This window comes from Populus trichocarpa, chromosome 11 (genome assembly GCF_000002775.5).
Source record: "Populus trichocarpa isolate Nisqually-1 chromosome 11, P.trichocarpa_v4.1, whole genome shotgun sequence".
Taxonomy (NCBI): domain Eukaryota; kingdom Viridiplantae; phylum Streptophyta; class Magnoliopsida; order Malpighiales; family Salicaceae; genus Populus; species Populus trichocarpa.
Genome location: NC_037295.2, coordinates 15,679,438 through 15,698,791, shown reverse-complemented (window position 1 = coordinate 15,698,791; position 19,354 = coordinate 15,679,438). Strand labels below are relative to the sequence as shown.

The window sequence follows — 19,354 nt, the reverse complement described above, 5'->3', positions numbered from 1 at the left end:
CGTTAATACGACTATCCAAGTGCTATTAATTCATGAGCACTTTGTAAATTCATAAAAATAAATTTTTATTTTTATTTTCTATTTAAATTCACATCTTAAGGTGATGACATGCGAGGCATTCATTAGCTTCAAGATTTTTTTATTTTATTGGCAAGGAAAGGAAAAGAAGAACCCAGTTTCCCATATCCCGAGGAAGCAAGCCCATGTTTTTTAGCTTTCCAATCTTTTATCATTGCATGTATAAATAGACCGCGCCTAACAAGTTTCAACGCATCCAGCAACCTTTCTGCCAAGTGATCAAGACTCCAACTGCCTTAAGAATCACCTCTACATGCCATTCTTTTGACTAATTTTTAGCAGAGAAGTTAGTGAGAGAGATAAAGAGGAGCAATGGGAGGTAATAGAAGACTTAGCAAGTTTGAGGTGGCATTCAAGTCCATGGCGCAGAAGAGTAATATCGGTGGGGCAGAATCTGCACCAAGCAATATTAACAGTGCCAGCAAAAATATGTGCAGAATTAGCACCGCATCTGGTGGTAATAATCATGAGGCCACTGGAATGAACAGTGGTGCTGATGACTATAGGAGGAAGAGAAGGGAAGAGAAGGCTGAGGCGCTCTTACACCTGATTTGTTGGGGGCCTAATTGATCCCTTTTTTTCCTCGTATAAAGTATCAAGTTCTTAATGTTCCTACTGCGAAAGAATAGCTTGATGTATTTTCAATCTTGAGTTTTCAAATACCTTGATGTATTCCATGTAATATTGTTCGCAACTAAGATGTTCAAGAGAGGTCCACGCCACTGATGGTATTTTCATGTCGAGTCCATCCATTACTGCTATGAAATTCGATGCAATTGAGAGGCAAAAACCCACACCGACCTCAACATATAGGTGTACAAGATCAAGCCCGTTGCTGGAAACTGGGAATCCAGCCCAAAAACGAAGCGTTAACTAAAAAGAAAGCCCTGTTATAAAGAAGGCAAAATGAAGAATTATCGTCAACAAAATTTGCTATTACCATAACTTCTCCTTGGTCTGTTGATTTCCCTGCTGTTTACTATTAAATTTTAAAAAAAATTAATTTTTTTTTATTTTTTATTTTGTTTTAAATTAATATATTTTTAATATTTTTATATAATAAAAAATATTTTGAAAAACAACCACATTCTCAAACACATTTCAGTGTTATATTTCCCACCACTCGACCATGGTTCCTCGATCCAGAGAAAAAAATAAAAAACCATGGTTCTGGTGCACACGACAGCCTAAGAAAAAAGATGTTTTAAGAAAGAAGCATAAAATAATCTCGACAAGGTTGATCGACTAGAAGCTTCGATGTGGTTTGTTTTTTATTTTCTTTACCATCTTCCTTGGTTTTCAACGCCAATGCCACACGGAATCATCAAAACTAATTTTATAACCCGCGGTCATTTAATTTTGAATATAATAAAGGAATATTTAATATTATAGATACATTTTAAAAATATTATTTTTTAATCGAGAAATGCTAATATACTATTAAGCTAATCTTTCCAGGGTCTCATATAACTAAAAGCATATAAAAATATCAAACACTAATTAAAAACAAAACAATTCAATTTGTTTAAGAAATAAAAGAAAGTGCATAAATCAATATTTAAAAATAGAAACAATAGATAAAAACAAGAATATAGAAATTGGGCATTAATGGGCTATGTCCACTCACCTTTTCTTAATGAAAAAGCCCAGGCATGCCAATGTTTAGGGTTTTTTTTTTTTTTTTTTTAATTTAGAAGAGGATGATGTATTGTTTGTCTTTATGTTTTTTTAAGGTGGGTGACAGGTCATTTATAATGAAAGAAGACATATCGCTAATGGTTTTTTTCGGACAATTTAAAAAATCAAAATTTATGTTTTTTCTATTAATTTGTAGCAATTATTATAAAATTTAGCTTTAAATTCAAGTTAGAGATAAATGATCACATTAAAAGATTTTAAAATTAAGACAATAGACTAGATGTAATAACAATATTAAATTATTGTCTATGGCACAATATTAAAAGATTTTTCATACTCTTTTTTGTTCATCATACTATATTTTATTTTAAGTTGCTCAAATAATACTTATATTAGATTGATATCCTTTTACATTTTACAAATTGATTCTTATATAAAATTTAAAATAGTTTAAGCAAGTTTTTTGCATGTTACTTATCTGTTGCTTGAAAGTTAAATCATATACTTTTTAATGTTACCAGTTTTTGATTGCATGTTTAAAATTTTTTTTTCCCTTTTAATTATCTTATTATTAAAAATAGCACGTGTTTCTAGAAATAACTTGCAATAACATATGCACCATAAGTAGTTAAATCTAATTTAACATATTAACAAACACAAATTACACATAGGTGTAATTCATTGCTAACGAGATAATTTAAAAGGTATTTATATAATTAATTATTACAATCAATTTTACTTTTTAATAAAAAAACAACACACCAAAAGTATTTAATAATTTAACAGAGGGAAGTATAAGGGAATATAATGAGACAGTTTGTGTAAATTTTTTTGCATGTTATTTATTTGTTGATTAAAAGCCAAATCATATAATTTATTTTTTTTGATAACCGGGGTGTCTAGGTCAGCTTACGCGTACCACGATTAATTCCCGGACCCACTGAACACCTACAAGCCCAGCAGACAGGTAAAACACTGCGGGGGTGACAGACGTGCACACTGAGGCTTGAACCCAGGAGACAGAGGCAGAGAAACCCTGTCAAGACCGCTGGGCCAGAAGCCTCGGGGCAAAAATCATATATTTTTTAGTACTGTTGTTCTTGATTTCATGTTTAAAAAACATTTTTTTAATAGTCTTATAATTAAAAGTAACGTGCATTTCTAGATGTAGCTCTTGGCAACACGGAGACAACTTACCTAGTTGAATCTAATTTAACATGTTAATAAACACCAATTCCACATAGGTGGTGTAATTCATTGCTAACGAGATAATTTTAAAGGTATTTATATAATTAATTATCATAATGAATTGTACTATTTAATAAAAAGCAACACACCAAAAGTATTTAATAATTTAACAGAGGGAAGTATGAGGGAAACTCATTTCCTTTCTGGCAAAGGAAGATGGTATTAGCGTATTAGGCAACAAATCACCCACAACACTCGTAAGCAAATCTTTAATCTCACTCTAATGATAACTTAGACAAATATCATCATATTAGGATAGTGTTATTTATAGCACAGAGGCAAAGCCATTCGACAGCTTCTTAGCTGCGGAAGCCATTAAATATTCAGAAGCACGCCCACCGGAAGAATGTCACTATTCACCTAATTAATTGCCCAACTAATCCCCAACCAACCTTTCACCACGCCAACAAACGTAGCCGACAACCGTAAATGCCATAACATTAACCTTACCTAATTTAGTTTTCCCTTCATTGATTCTCATCACCAGCTCGATTAACGCCCCTCCCCTCCACCATCACCCTCCGCTACTTTTCATACCTAATATACCCCCTCTACCTTTTCTCAATCCCGCATCTACCCTTGCGTACAACCACACCAAAGCACGGACTCCAGAACCAAAATATAAAATCTCAATTTAGACAAAAACCATTTCAAATCCGACACCCATGTTTAAAACTCGTTCCAGGCTCGCCTTCCTCTTGCTGAACAGCTACATAACTAACTGATAGTCTTTTTGGTTACCGGCCACGTGGAGTTTCCGGTAATAGATGGGGGTGTCTGGCCGGAATAAAACTAACGGCGACCACAACATGAAGCTGTTTAGGCTCTGTCCGTTCTGGCAAACAGCGACTAACTCTTCCACTTCCTCTTCTACACAAAACCTTAACCACAGTCACAAGGGCAGCGGCAACAGTGTCCGACACGTGGCGGTTAATAGCAGCGGTTTGAAGTCCACAACGGTGTCCTCTGTTGCGCGATCGCTTTTACCTGCTCCGCGAAGGCTCCGGCTTGATCCTGCTAATAATCTCTACTTCCCTTGTACGCTGCGTTTTAATCTTCTCCCTGTTGACTTTCACTTTTGTCAACTATTTTTTTTTGCTATTTTTATTGTTTAATTTATTTTAATATTAATTAATGTTATTATTATTATAGATGAACCCGGGAAGCAAGTAAGAAGTGCGATAAGGTTAAAAAACAGAAGCAAGTCTCATGTTGCTTTTAAGGTATCATTGTTTGTTAAAATTAATAATTATAACACAGAGGTTAATTACATTATTTAATAATACGAATTAAATTTAACCTTGTGGTTTGCATTTTAGGTGTTATTTTAATTTTTGTCTATTTTAAATATTTTGTCAGTACACTGAATGGGATCTTTTCCGCTGGTGCCCTACCTGTAGTAATTTGTTTTTGTGTGTATTTTTTTTTATTCTTGATTTAATGTGAATTTTTTATTGAATTGTTTTTTAAAAAAACCTGAGTTTATGCTTGTTAGTGTTCTGACTTGTGATCATTGATAACGATCTTGTTGAACTATCTAACTGATATCTATATGTGATGTTATAGTTTCAAACAACTGCACCGAAGAGCTGTTACATGCGTCCACCCGGTGGTATCCTTGCTCCAGGAGAGAGCCTTATTGCGACGGGTAATTTACTCATGATCATTCCATTTGTTTGTGTCTCAAGGGGTGATGTGCTTATTAGCTCTTGGTAGTATTTTGTGTTGTTTATTCTGTTGATTCGAATTTTATATTTTGATGGATAGTTTTCAAGTTTGTGGAGCAACCGGAGAACAATGCAAAACAAATGGACCAGAAGAGCAATGTTAAATTCAAGATTGTGAGTTTGAAAGTGAAGGGAGGAATAGAGTATGTGCCTGAACTGGTACGTCATGTTGAGTTGTGCCTTTTCTATCACAATCTGTCTCTGTATTATACTTGGTGTTGAGGAATAGCTGTTCATATCAATAGTTTTTGTTTCACTTTTGAAGTTTGAAATAAAATGAAAAATCCAGTGCTTTTTTTGTTGGAGAAATGTTAATGTTTGGTTGTTGCCGTAATGCCTTGGGATAAACTTTTTCAGGGTTCGGACATGCAATTTTGGAAGCTTTACTGCTGACAAACTTTGGTTATTGGCATTTGTGGCATATAATGGGTTTTCATAAATGTTCATGAGGTTGTGCGATTCAAAGATTTTCAGTGAACTCTTATTCCATGGCGAGTATAATTTAATGAATTAAAAAAAAATTATATCCATGGAAATAAAATTAGTGGCTTGGAGATAGAAACGGCCGCGGTCTGTTTTTCATTTTCATAGTTGAAGATGCCAAATGAGTGCAAGCAAGGTCAAGAAACATAATTCTGAAAAAAAAAGTCTTACCTATGAGCATCACTAGTTAACAAGTGAGAACTGAGGAGTTGAATTTTTTAACCATCTTAATAATTGTTTGTTGCCTATTTATATTGCAGCTTAGTTTGATTGAATATAAGATTTTTAAATAACCTTGATGTTCAATCTAGGTCCTACAAGAGCCTCATTTATAAGGTTTGTTATGGTAGTTGGGTTGCAACTACACGGCTGTGCAGTATTGTCATGTATTGGAGGATTTTTAAAGAACTCCAAACATAAATGTTTAAAAAAGGGATGAGTTGTCAAGTTTCCAATATCTTTTCCAAAGTTTTCTGAAAAGCTGGCGTTTGTTTCTTGTCATGTTCGACAGGGAAAACTGTGATTGGAATTATCTGCATTTAAATTATGTGCGTGCGTCTAAACGTGATAATTCTGGAGCTGCCAGAGACTGCTCATAAATATTCCTTATGCTTCTACTTCTTTTATGCCTCTTCCATTTCTTGAACCCAAATTGACCTTGCCTTTTGCAGTTTGATGAACAAAAGGATCAAGTAACAGTTGAGCGCATATTGCGGGTTGTGTTTTTAGATGCAGAGCATCCTAGTCCTGTATGTAAATTTTGTATTTCTGTGTTCAGTTGTTGGTTATGTGCACGATAAAAAGCTAAAAAATGAGAATGAGATTGTTTCTCTGAAGGCAATGGAGAAACTGAAGCTTCAGTTGGCTGAAGCAGAGGCTGCTCTTGAAGCACGCAAGAAACCTCCACCAGACACAGGGCCCCGTGTTGTGGGGGAAGGTCTCGTGATAGATGAATGGGTATGGATATTCTCTCTGATTTAACAGTGTTCAGTTTTTATGATTTTCATGTCATAATACAATTTCTTCACCTTCATTACTATTTATTCTTCAGAAAGAGCGGCGAGAAAAGTACCTGGCTCGACAACACGTTGAAGCAGCAGAATAGGTGTGGTATGCGGTCTGATCTTTGCTGTAAGTTGTATTAATTCAGCCCCTTGACTAATGGGCTAGGGGAGGTGGGGTTGAGTCGGCAGTCAGGTGCCATCAAGAGGAGAAAATCATGTAGTTATGCCGATATTTGTTTGATGGATGGTATGGAGGTCAGGTCAGGGTGCTAGGGATGGGCTTGCCCTTCTACATGTGTACATAGCGGATTTGTTTTGCAATGGAAATAAATCAATCGTATTTGGTATAATTTAGGGATGGGTTGCTCAGATTTGTGCAGGCTTTGTGTATTGGAAGTTATATTTGGTCAATAATCATTTGTTTATTAGATATCACATGCATTTGTTAGGCCATCATGAAGATCATATTGGGCTCGTATGATTATTTTTTTTCACTGTCTTAAGCTAATTTTGTCCTAAGTTGGTTCTTGCATTTTATCAACAGCAACGTCATATCTTTTTCTGCTGTATGGCATGCCGTTAGATTATCTAGTGCGGCGATAAGTGACCTGAACTTTCCGGCGAAGGGATGCTTTCCTTGCTATTTTAACACCATCTCTTTTCCACCTTATGCCTGCGCGTTTATGCTCTGTGAAAAGGGTGGATACGTTCTCATTATTCTCATGATTTCCTAAACTAGCCTGATTCCTCAACTATGTATGCTTGCTAGCTCTTTACTTCCCATCCTGTAAGACTAGGCGCTAGGCACCCACTGAGATCCAAAGTTTGCCTGAAAGCTTCCACTTGGACAAGAATAAGATGATGCCTAGTCTAGTTGGTTAGGATACTCGGCTCTCAAATCCCGGCAACGGAGCATTTTCCTACCTTTTTGGCTTTGTATTTTGTTTTTTTAAGTCGCTGTCCTCAAGAAAGGAGAGAGTGTTTTAGCTTTTTCCATTTTTGTAGCTGAAGTGTATCGGAACTAAGAAGCAATTAAGTCACTTAATAGGCCATAACTTTGTATCTATGTAAAATTTATGGCAAAATTAGAAATCTGCAATCTGTAATTACAGATTTGTAAGAAACAATCTGCAATTACATTCTGGAAAAAATAGAAATCTGCTCTTACCCTTGTATACTGATTTAGGTTTTTTTTTTTTAAAAAAAACCCACATCTAGAGGAATTTAATTGCTAAATTATAGGGAATGGGGACTTTTATTTGATAGAAACGCACAATGAGAAATACCCACGAGTACTTATTGAAGAAAAAAAGAATAAGAGAACATGAGAAGGAGGATACCGATGACAACACATAATAGCATATGCTAGCTATTTGATATGTTCTTATTGGATAATTTTATTTTTCAGAAAATGTAATAATATAAACGCCTTTTCAACGTGTATTTTCTCATAAAAGATTCCAATAAAAAATAAAAAAAAAATTATGTATGCATCTAATTAAAATTAAATAGTTAATGATAAGTAAAGACTAAATTGAAAAAAAATCAAGAAATTGATGTAAATTAAAATATTTAATCTTGCAACACGAATCATGTGCAATTGTGTTTAATAATTTTATTTCTTTGAAAAATCTTTTTATTTAATCAAATGATTATTCATGCCAATAAAATGATGTCTACCAAATACAAAAAGTCTTTCCTTTTCAAAATATCATGAAGTCAACATCTCATACTTATATTTAATCAATTAGTTTAAACTAATTAAAAAATATATTTTAAAAAAGATAATTTTAAAAACAATGACAAATAAAAGACCCAAGATAACCCGAATTATTTTTAAAACTAGTAAAAAATCATATAGAAAGAAAATAAAAAAAACCAATGAAGTTCAATCTCCAATTAAATAAATATTGAAGGATGAAACTGAAAAAACATAAGTTTAAAAAAAAAGAAAAAACAAAGCAAACCCATATAAACTTTCTAAAACTATGTCAATCTCTAAAACTCACAACCTGTGAAATCTTAGACCTAGATTAAATAAAAAAAGCTCAATTCTCAACCAATTTAATGTTAAAGGATAAAATTAGAAAAAAAAAATCAATCTAAAAAATTATCTCAAATATAACAAATAGCAATAAAAAGAATGGGAACCAAACTTGAAAGATGAAAAAAATTTAAGGGAGATGAAATTGAAAAGAATTCTAAATTTATAAGTTATCCAAAGTAAAACAAATAGTAATCAAAAGAATAATAATCTTGAAGTGACAAACATGAAGATTAAAGAGGAGAGAGAAAAGAAGAGAAAAAATGTTATCTTTGCCAAATCAGATGGTCGTTGGTCACACATGTTGCCTCATTACGGAGGGATGTTGAGACGATTCAAATGTCACTGTGGAAGGCAGCGTTTGGTCACTGAACAATCCTGCATACACCACCCACGCGCTAACGTGTGCACTTTAAAGGTCAACCACCTTCTTTTTTAAATACTGTTCATATTTTTAAATTAAAAAATTGTCCATAAACAAACCTAATAACAACAAAGAAAATCAAGTAAAAATACAAAAATACCCCTGGATGTAAGCTAAAGAAAAATCCACTTTTAAGGGCATTTAAGGGGCATTGTTTTTCATGGAAAATGGTTTTCTAGAAACCACTTTCCAAATTTTTCTATATTTTTTTTTATTAAGAAAGTTGGTCAATGAAAAATACTTTATAGTCAAAAAAACATTTGACTTGGTTTATAGCAAGCTATTTTCTTTTTTATTTTTGGACGAAATACACTTTTCCGAAGTTATTGTTATTTGTTAATTATATCAAATTTGATCCTTAATATTTTGATTGTTATATATTTTATTTTGAATATTTTTTTTTATTAATATTTTTTAAATTTTCTGCGTCCATCCTTCTGATTAGCTCCTTACCATTGGGCTCCCAATTTGATTTAATTTGATTTTTATATTAAATTTGGTTCTTATTTTTTTTATTTTTTTTTATTTTTTTATCTATCAGGTTTGATCCTCATTTTATTTTATTGCAATTTGTTTTATTTGAAACAATTTATGAAATTGCTATTGTTTTTTTCAATTTCATCATCCTTCAACATTTTTATCTGCTATATTTGGTCTCTATTCTTTTAATAAATTTTAAAAAATAAAGTATTAATAAGTTATTTTTTTTTCTCATTTTGCATGGAATAGCCACATACTAAGAAGTATTTTCTAACTTATTTTTCATGATATTATCAAATATAAGAAAATAATTTACTTTTTAGGAATCTACTTTCTATGAAAACCACTATCTAAAAAGAAACTATTTTCCAACAAATAAATAGGACATAAATCATTTCACTCATTTTAAAAATTTGAAAGAACTCCCCTAGACATCAATCTTTTATAAAAAAATTAATTTTAAAAACAATATAGCCATTTTGTTGTGCATAAAAAATGTAAAAAGATTTATCTATCCCTTATAAATATATTGATGACCAATAGCCATATGAAAAGACTATATTGCTTCTAATTGTTAGGTTCATTTTGCTCATCTTTTTTTTACTTTGGATTACTAGAGCGATTTCTTACATCATTTATATTTTCTTATAATAATTATAATAATTCATTTTCAAATGAAAAGGAACCTTGCCATGCAACAACCCCGATTTTTCTACTTTCTTTTTCATGATATATTGGAAATTTTCAGGTAATTTTTTTTTTGATATACAGGTTCCACCAAAATTTCTACCAAAATTTCGGCAGAGTCTTCCCTATATTGGTAGGTCCCAAGTTATCGACATATACCCTGTTTACACTTCTAATATCTCACATCTCATAACTTAAAATCACGACCCAATTATCCTGGGTCTTAACCCAACTCATTATCATCAACACAACACATCTTATTCAATAACATCATATAATGTAGTTCAAATAAAAGATTCAATTTCAACTATAAATATGCATGGTCAAATAGGTACTAAGAGTTTTAACCATTAGAGTAAAGACATACATTCAAATTTACGGATTAAAATTACATACTATAAATATGCATGGTCAAATAGGTACTAAGAGTTTTAACCATTAGAGTAAAGACATACATTCAAATTTACGGATTAAAATTACATCTCAAGTTTTAGGAGATAAGTCTTTTAATTTACAAATAATTCATAAGCAAAAGATAACTAAACTAGTATTACCATTGACGCGACCCTGATGGACCTGAAAATAGAAATTAACATATACACGTAAATATAAAAGATAGTAACAAGCAATAACAATGACAGACAATAATCTCTACGAAATTTCTTTTGATATATAAAATTAGGCATAAACCTCTTTTACAACATATATTTTCCATCTATTACCAATATCCATCTAATATCCTATCTCATTTGCCAAGAATAATTCCATCTTGGAAATCTCAACACAACTCAACGGTTTGCGAACACTATCTCCTTATAAATCAATTCTCACTTGATACCAAGATATTCCTCTCTTGGTATCATTAGCTTATCTCATTCTTTTGGAATAACTAATCAATATTTTCCCTTTTCTGAATCTGTTGCTAGAAGGTAATCGCCGAAACTAATAAATCTCATTAGTATCATTAGTCTTCTAATATTGGCTAGACTAATCAATTTAAGAAATATCAGCACCGATGAAACCCCTTTCATTTTTCTTATTAACTTCATATGCATTGTAACCACGGTTGCCAAATATCATTTGCACACAATCTTAGTTATCGACACTACGGTCACTAAGCATCCTTCACATAACCTTGGTCACCCTCATCACAGTGTCAAGTATCAATTTATGCCCTTAGCCACCATCATTATGGTGTTAAGTATCATTGTAATGTATCCTTAGCCACCAACACTATGGTAACCAATTATCTATCAATTCCCCTCCAATCTCCAAGTCATTGTGTCTACCCAATAACCACATTAATTAATTTACTCAATAACTTAATCATATATTAATTATTTTACTCATAACATTTAGAATTTACTACTTCTAACTTCAATCAATTAATTCACATAATGTTTTCAAAACTTAACTATTCGGGTAACTCATCTCGATTGCCAATAATTCTGGTAATTTCATATAATTACCCACACATTTGGTTAACCTTCCTCGGTTACCAGTACATCTGGTAATTCCATACGAATTACCCAGCCTCTAGCTAACTTCTTTTGTTAGTCAATAAATCCTGTAATTCCATACGAATTACCCCATATCCAGTTAATTTCCTTGTTAACCAATAAACCCGGTAATTTTCTTAATTACCCAAGAAATCTGGCTAACCCATCTTGGTTGCCAAAGTCAATCCGGTAATCAATGAGTGATGGAAACCAAGATTAGAAATAATAGATAAATAATGATATATAATGGAAGAGATCACCTTCATAAAATGAATTTTGGTTTAGAATTCGTAAGGACAGAGAAACTGGTAATGTGTTTTGATGGATAAAATAATGAGAAAAAAGACAAAATATTTTTAGGAAATAAGTGAGGTAATAAAGAATATATTATAATAAAGGATAGTGCAATGAAAATGGTAGGACTGAAGGTGCAAGCACCGATTAAAAATCAGTGATGTTATTTTGAAACGGTAATAAGCCCGATAAATAAATAAAGGTGGAAATCCTAAAATGAATACATTACAAAATAATAAAATGACCTTAAAGGTTTAGAAGGATAATTGATATGATTTTTTGTGAAGATTGAACAAGAAAAATCTAGATTGTTTATGAAAAGTCATGAACCGACCAATTTTACATTAGGAAGCAGAGCTCTCAATCCAATTGTTGCATCGGGATGAAATTTTGCATGAAGTCTATTGATATGTTTTCCTACCTTGGTTAAATATCTCATCCCAATCGGAGTTTGGTAAAGACTAACGATTTAAGCAGAAATAAACCAGATAGTTTACATGAAATATAAAATAAAATACATAAAGGCATGAATGAGGGATAAAATTGTAATTATGGAAAAAGGTGCCTATAAAAATGCAAAGAGGCCACCAGTTAAAATTAAAAAAAGAAGAAGAAGAAGAAGAAAAAAAATAAAGAAAAGCGGATAGAGAGAGAGCTGCAGATTTTGGAGAAAATCAATAATGCTCCGGTGGCTATATCTCTGGAATCCACCGTTAGATCATGCTGGATTTTGGATATGTTGTTCTTATTACACTCCTATACTGACTTACCGGAGGGATTGGAAGGAAAACTATCCGTTTGACAGAAATCATCATCGTAAATTTCCTGGAAAACAAAAAGGAAATGCACTTGAAGGGCAGTTTGGTCGCCGACCTATTTCTCTCTCTTCCACCGTTGGAGCATTCTCATTCTTGGATATGTTGTGCGCCTAGATGTTTTCTACATTCTGGACGGTGGAGATTGGAAACACATTCTCCGGCAAGGTTTCGTGCATGTTGAACAGTAACTCGTCCATTTTCAGGTAAGCTCGGTTTAATTCAGATCTAGAAAGATCTAACCGTTGGATCATTATAATTTTAAGGTATATTATGCACAACTCTATGATATGTAGCCTGACCGTTGGGTTTAAAATAATAATTGGAGGTTAATGACTTATTGCCTTTTGAATCTATAGCTAGTTTTGGCAAAATATAGTAAGCTTGATTAAATACATGTTTTGATGAAATTAGAATTGTGTGGGTGTAGGTTTTATAGAAGATGTAATGATAAAATATATTCTTGTTATTAATATTATTATAGATTAATTGTGTATTCTTTATATGAGAGGAAGAATGATTATTGTTGTTAGAATAGTAAGGAACATTGCTATAGTAAGTTAGCTTTCTATTCAATCAACATGTGCATATAACAATGTTCCTTGCTATTCTTACACAATAATCATTCTTCCCCTCATATAAAGAATACACAATTAATCTATAATAATACTAATAACAAGAACATATTTTACCATTACATCTTCTATAAAACCTACACCCACACAATTCTAATTTCATCAAAACATGTATTTAATCAAGCTTACTACATTTTGCCAAAACTAGCTATAGATTCAAAAACAAATAAGTCATCAACCTCCAATTATTATTTTAAACCCAACGGTCAGGCTACATATCCTAGAGTTGTGCATACTATATCTCAAAATCATAATGATCCAACGGTTAAATCTGCCTAGATCTGAATAAAACCGAGCTTACCTGAAAATGGACGAGCTACTGTTCAACATGCACGAAACCTTACCGGAGAATGTATTTCCAATCTCCACCGTCCAGAATGTAGGAAACATCTAGGCGCACCACATATCCAAGAATACGCATGATCCAACGGTGTAAGAGATAGAAATCGGCCGGCGACCGAACTGCCCTTCAGGTGCATTTCCTTTTTGTTTTCCATGAAATTTCCGATGATGATTTCTGTCAAACGGATAGGGTGCCTTCCAATCCCTCCGGTAATTTAGTAGAGGAGTGTAATAAGAACAACATATCCAAAACACAGCATGATCCAACGGTGGATTCCAGAGATATAGCCACCGGAGAATTATTGGTTTTCTCCAAAATCTGGAGCTCTCTCTTTATCCGCTTTTCTCTTCTTTTTTTCTTCTTCTTGTTTTTTTTTTAACTGGTGGTCTCTTTGCAGTTTTATAGGCATCTTTTTTCCATAATTACAATTTTATCTCTCATTTATGCCTTTATGTATTTTATTTTGTATTTCATGTAAACTACCTGGTTTATTTCTGCTTAAATCGCTAGTCTTTACCAAACTCCGATTGGGATGAGATATTTAACCAAGGTAGGAAAACATATTAATAGACTTCATGCAAAATTTCATCCCGATCCGATAATTGGATTGAGAGCTCTGCTTCCTAATGTAAAATTGATCGGTTCATAACTTATTTTCTAAAAATATTTTGTCATTTTTCTCATTATTTTATCCATCAAAACACGTTACCAGTTTCTCTGTCCTTACGAATTCTAAATCAAAATTCATTTTATGAAGATCATTTCTTCCATTATATATCATTATTTATCTATTATTTCTAATCTTGGTTTCCATCACTCATTGAAATATTATCACTTTCAGTCTTACGTTTACATGATGAGGGTTTACACATTTATATATTTAAATTATAAATTTCCAGGGTTTTCACATCTCACCTGCTACTTTAGACACAACTTGGCCATTATAGCCTATATAATCCCCTTCTCAGTTACAGTAGAACTCTACACTAAAGCGTAAGATATCTTAATTTGAGTGTTTAAAAATGTGGTATCAGTTATTTTTTAAAGTATTTTTCATTCAGAAATATAATAAAATTTTATCTAAAATCACTAAAAAAAATATTAATTTAAAGTTGAAAAAAAATTTAAACTTTTTAAAATTTTTTTTGAAATACAAAAATAAACATGTTATCGACCAACTTTTAGAATGAGGCTTACGAACAAAGCTTGCGTTGTTTTCACTCTAGGAGCTGCATTTGGGCTCAAAGGTTATATGATCATACCCAAATCACCAGTTCTTCTAGAGAAACGGAGTGCTGCAAATTAAACCCCTCTCCAGTTCTTTTGATTCATGAAGGGAAAGCGGCAAAACATCTTATGAGAAGTATCAGGCAGCAGAGAAATCATTGAGAATGGTGTTTTATTTGAGTTGTTGGGGCTGGAATTGAGTGTTCTATATAAATATCCAAATATAAAAGTCTATAAACCCCAGGAGATGTACTTCTACGTAAATTTTAGCCCTTGAAGGCAACATCTAAATTCACACAAGCACTGATAAAGAATTTCTCTCTTCTGAACTTTCCAGAACAGAAAAAATCTCTCCGTGAAGAAACCTAGTGGTCTTGTTGATGTTCAAGAACTAAAAATAAAGATTGCTTTTTGAGTTCATTGCGAATTTAACACTTGAAATCCTCTGATTTCTGCTTTACAAGATTGCATTGGAAGCTATTACCTGACCTCACAATCTTCATAGTGAAGACAAAAGGAATATTTCTAGCCCTGCGACTCAGAAGAGTATGGTCCAGGTAAAGCAAAGTCTATAATGCTATTATGGATATAGCATATCTGCAACTACTTGAAAGTAATTAGATGCCAACAAAATCATACAATGCAATCAACTTGTTCCAATTTTTCAATTCCGTTTTCCCACAGAAACAAAGATATCAATGAAGCAATTTATACCAGCAAACCGCGAAAATGTCTCTATCCATCTCCTACCACATGTAAAGCAAGTAAAAAAATTATAGAAAGATCAAAAAACGAAAGGAAAAAAGAAATTATTATCTAACACATACTGTACACAAAAGTCCGAGGTTGATCATAGCCAGCATATCGTCGTTGATTCAGTCTGAATGTCTCATAATGTATCCGGGAACTGAATGCTCTGTGACCCAAAAATTTGATGGGAGCTGTCTTCAACAAAGACAGCAATACCACATTTGCTGCTATTGAAGCCTTCCCATAAAGCAAAATTAACAGTTCCTGAAACTGTCTTCTTGGCAGAGATGTCTTTGACAGTGCAGAGCTTTTCAAGCTTTCTAACAACATAGTCATTTGACAGGACACGCCCTTTGTTCTCTCCCCTGGGACAGTCTGTCACCAATCCACTCTCATACAGAGCCACCATGACATTGACACCATTATGGTCAACTTTAGCCCTTAAAGCTCCTGACATAGAGACTTGCAAGGAATCTGTTGTAGGCCTTAGAAATGTTGCCTGTTACCACAGGATTGCAGTTATACATGATCAGAGTTTAAGGTTACAAACATTTTTAGTGTTTTTCAATTTGAGGATTGATTTTACATTCTGAATCGTACTACTTTAACATCCCAATATTCAGTGATTATCAGGTTCATGTTTTAAAGAAGAGATGGCATTGCCATGATGCCACATCCACCCAAACACCATCAGGTAAAGCTGTCATTTTACAAATTAGCTCCTCTGTTGCCATTAAAGTAGTTGTTCATAGGTACACAGATGATGCTAAACAAGGTCACTTTACTAACAAAACAAATGCAAAATTCGTCAGGCAATTTTAAACTAGATTCCTAAATGATATAATCGAATTAGAACATCTAGATCCCTGAAACCGATTTTTTCAAGGAGTTAGCAAAGAAGATTTTGATGTTTCAGATCACTGGAAAAGCTTAGCAGGGTTTAGTTTTAATTATTTGAACATGTTCTGTAAAAGAAATTTCCTGTCATTTCTCTAATTCTCACAATATTGCTAGCACGCTCATTGTCACGACGTTTGAATGGTGAGATCAACTTCCAATTTTCCTTTGTTTTGTTGACAATCTTTACTCAAGCAGACTTGTAACAATGATGAACAACAATTTGCAATCTATGATCTATATCACATGATAGCCAAAAAAAAACCATGTTAATTATAATGCGCATCATTTTTTTTACTTATTTCATGATTAATTATCACATTTCCTAAACTACTGATTAATTAAAAAGCATGTCACAATTATATATTTTGGGCAGGGCTATTTTTTTATGTATCTCTATCACCTAGCCCCATTGCACAAAAAATTACAAAGATCCATGACTACAGGCATAGAAAATAACAAAAGTAGCAAAAAAGTCCGAGGCAAAAGACGGAGGAAAAGAGGTAATTAATATATATAAAAAAAAGTACTAACCTGAAATGTGGGAGAAGGAAACCTTGGTGCATTGACAATGGAAGACAGCAAAGCCTCCTCATCATTTCCCACACACTGAGTTCTCCCTTGAACAACAATTTGTGGCGTAAACATTGTATCAAGCTTCAAAGACTCAACGTAAGCCTTCTGTCTAACAGTCCACTGACTACCCCCATAAGGGTCTTTCCACCCCATATAATCCCAGTAATCGACATGAAAAGCCAAAATAATAACAGGCATTTCAAGTTGAAAGTCCCCTCTCCCTAGCCTTGACACCAACAATTCAGCTGCCGGGGATGTTGCACATCCCTGTGAAGAAAACAGCTCCACCAACACAGCCCCTCCACGGCGCTGCTCCTCCGCTGATACATCAACTGTTACATTTGCATGGTTTTGGTTTTTTGAAGAGGAATCGCTATTTCTTTTGCCGAAGCAGGATAAGAGACGTGGTGCCATATTGTTATGATGCGGCACGGCAGTCCCTTGTCCTCCGGTTTGCCTTGACAAAAGAGAAAGAAAGAAATGCAAGAGAGGCAGAGTAAAGAAAGGGAAGATATTAGGTGTAATGAAAGAAATCACAGGGAGGGTGAGAAAATTTTGTGGTTAAGAGAGAAGGTAGGCGAAAGAAAAGCTGGCTCTACTCTTGGAATATTTTTGTTGGTCTTCACGTTCGAGGATGCTTTCATTTTTATTTCTACATTATTTTTTTCAAAAGAAAAGTACATATGTCATGGTTTGGTTGGTGATTTCAGCGTCGGCGACACGGTTCGTGCAAGTCGGTGACATGCTGTAATTTGTCAGAAGTGGGTTGGGTGTCAGCACTGAGGGAGTTGGCATGGCAACAACATTTCCATATTTTAATTAGCTTAGCCATAGTGGAGAAGATGGGGAAGGTTGTTTTGACAAGGATTGGATTCTTCGATGTAAAGAAATGGTGAAGACAGGGGACGGCACAACAACTCAGCCTTTTTTTGCCTACGTTAACATGTTGGAAAATTTTATGGCTACGTTAACATTGACAGGTCTCGGATGGGCTCAGTGGATCCCAATTAGGCCAGTGGATGCACTGAGGCTCTTTGCCATCGCTTGCAAACTTTTGTCGATTGTGTCTTTAGAATTGTTATAGTAAAAAGAATTTTTAATTTAGAAATATATAAAAATAATATATTTTTTATTTTTAAAAAATTATTTTTAAGATTAGACATCAAAATAATTTAAAATTATATAATTTTTAATAAAAAAATTTAAATTTAAAAAAAACATAATTTTAACCGTATTCTCAAATGAACGAAATGCCAAGTGGACTTCTGTACCTGTTTGGATTGATTTCTTCTTCAACAAAATGTAGCCACCGCCTGAACTGGCCAGTTTAGCTGGGATCGCTTGGAACTGGCCACCGACAACTGCCATCAATAATAACCTTTTTAAGTTGTTAAATAACTAGACATTGCTTCGATGAAGCAGTCAAATGTTGTCAAATATAACTTAGTCCACGTTTTGGTGTAATTGATTCTGTATATAAGATGAAATGTGAGTATAATTTAATTGAACATAATGGATATATATTCGGACTAATTTGAATGAGTAAATTTTTCTGTACTTATTTTCATCAATAAATAATGTGGATATACTACAAAATGTGATCTCTAAGCACTAACTAGTTTACTTTTCATGCTGCTATGTTCTGTGGGTTATATTGAAAAAAATTAAATATAAAAAAAATATTTTAGTTGCTAAGAATTTGATATTATAATTAAATCTGATCCAATGAATCAAATTTGAAATTCCAACTTGTTTTTATTAAATTTAGTTTTTCAATTAAATTTTATGAAAGTTACTTTAATTTAATTCAATTAACTTGAAAAGTAAAATCAAAAATCAAAAAATAAAAAATAACATAAAAAATAAAAATCAAACGTATGAATTTAAAGTTAATTTGAACAACTACTAAAAAGTTGTGACTTTTATATTTTGACTTTTATATTGTTAGCCAAATGCTGCCAACTCGGAAGTGACAGAACTTGCTAGCTGCATGTTTGATTGTTAGCATGTGGCCTGGGTTTATAGCTACAGCACCGCCCAATCTCTCTCAACCAGAACGTATCAGGAAGAATCTATCTCACTCCATAGACTTTTTCTAGATAGTCAGTCATGCGCAGGTTAGTTGTCTTAAGTGTTGCTCCCCTCATGACAAGACACGGCCGGTGCACCGGGATCATTAAACATGAATACTTTTGCTCATCAACCATAACCAACATTCTTCACATGACATTTGGTCTGTGCTGGCTAGCCAGCCAGCTACACGGCTCCAGCAGATTCTACACAGTGCCTTCCTTCTTGCAATTCCTTTCCCAGCAATTTTCTCACCGGAAAAGCACTCACTGCGTTGTCTATTTCAGGGGAAGGGATTTAATCAGAAGACGTGCTTGTATTTCTCTAGAGCAGCGTATTCTACTTCCCAGTACACATAAAATGCCAGTTAAATTTATCTTCTCGAGGCTTCATGTTCTTGGTTAGTTAAATCATGCTTAACACGACACTAGCATG

General features: G+C 33.3%; 2 protein-coding genes across 2 annotated transcripts; one reads left to right on the top strand and one right to left on the bottom strand.

Annotated features, from left to right (window-relative positions):
* Positions 1-3,272: 3,272 nt before the first annotated feature.
* LOC7460860 (vesicle-associated protein 4-1) lies at positions 3,273-6,613 on the top strand. Its single transcript, XM_002317495.4, has 7 exons — positions 3,273-4,002; positions 4,117-4,187; positions 4,531-4,612; positions 4,732-4,850; positions 5,846-5,923; positions 6,012-6,131; positions 6,226-6,613. The coding sequence occupies exons 1-7, from the start codon at positions 3,732-3,734 to the stop codon at positions 6,277-6,279; spliced, it is 795 nt and encodes a 264-aa protein (XP_002317531.1). The 5' UTR covers positions 3,273-3,731; the 3' UTR covers positions 6,280-6,613.
* An 8,649-nt stretch (positions 6,614-15,262) lies between these two features.
* On the bottom strand, positions 15,263-17,618 carry LOC7462365 (uncharacterized). The gene is made up of 2 exons (XM_002316899.4): positions 16,808-17,618; positions 15,263-15,875 (listed from the first exon to the last, which is right to left on the bottom strand). The coding sequence occupies exons 1-2, from the start codon at positions 17,261-17,263 to the stop codon at positions 15,516-15,518; spliced, it is 816 nt and encodes a 271-aa protein (XP_002316935.3). The 5' UTR covers positions 17,264-17,618; the 3' UTR covers positions 15,263-15,515.
* Positions 17,619-19,354: the final 1,736 nt, after the last annotated feature.

Excerpts from the sequence above, each read along its gene's own strand:
- LOC7460860 (XM_002317495.4), top strand. The coding sequence starts at position 3,732 with ATGGGGGTGTCTGGCCGGAATAAAACTAACGGCGACCACAACATGAAG. Across the intron at positions 4,003-4,116 it reads TAATAATCTCTACTTCCCTT|ATGAACCCGGGAAGCAAGTA; the intron begins GTACGCTGCGTT and ends TTATTATTATAG. Across the intron at positions 4,188-4,530 it reads AGTCTCATGTTGCTTTTAAG|TTTCAAACAACTGCACCGAA; the intron begins GTATCATTGTTT and ends GTGATGTTATAG.
- LOC7462365 (XM_002316899.4), bottom strand. The coding sequence starts at position 17,263 with ATGGCACCACGTCTCTTATCCTGCTTCGGCAAAAGAAATAGCGATTCC. Across the intron at positions 15,876-16,807 it reads TTCCTTCTCCCACATTTCAG|GCAACATTTCTAAGGCCTAC; the intron begins GTTAGTACTTTT and ends CTGTGGTAACAG.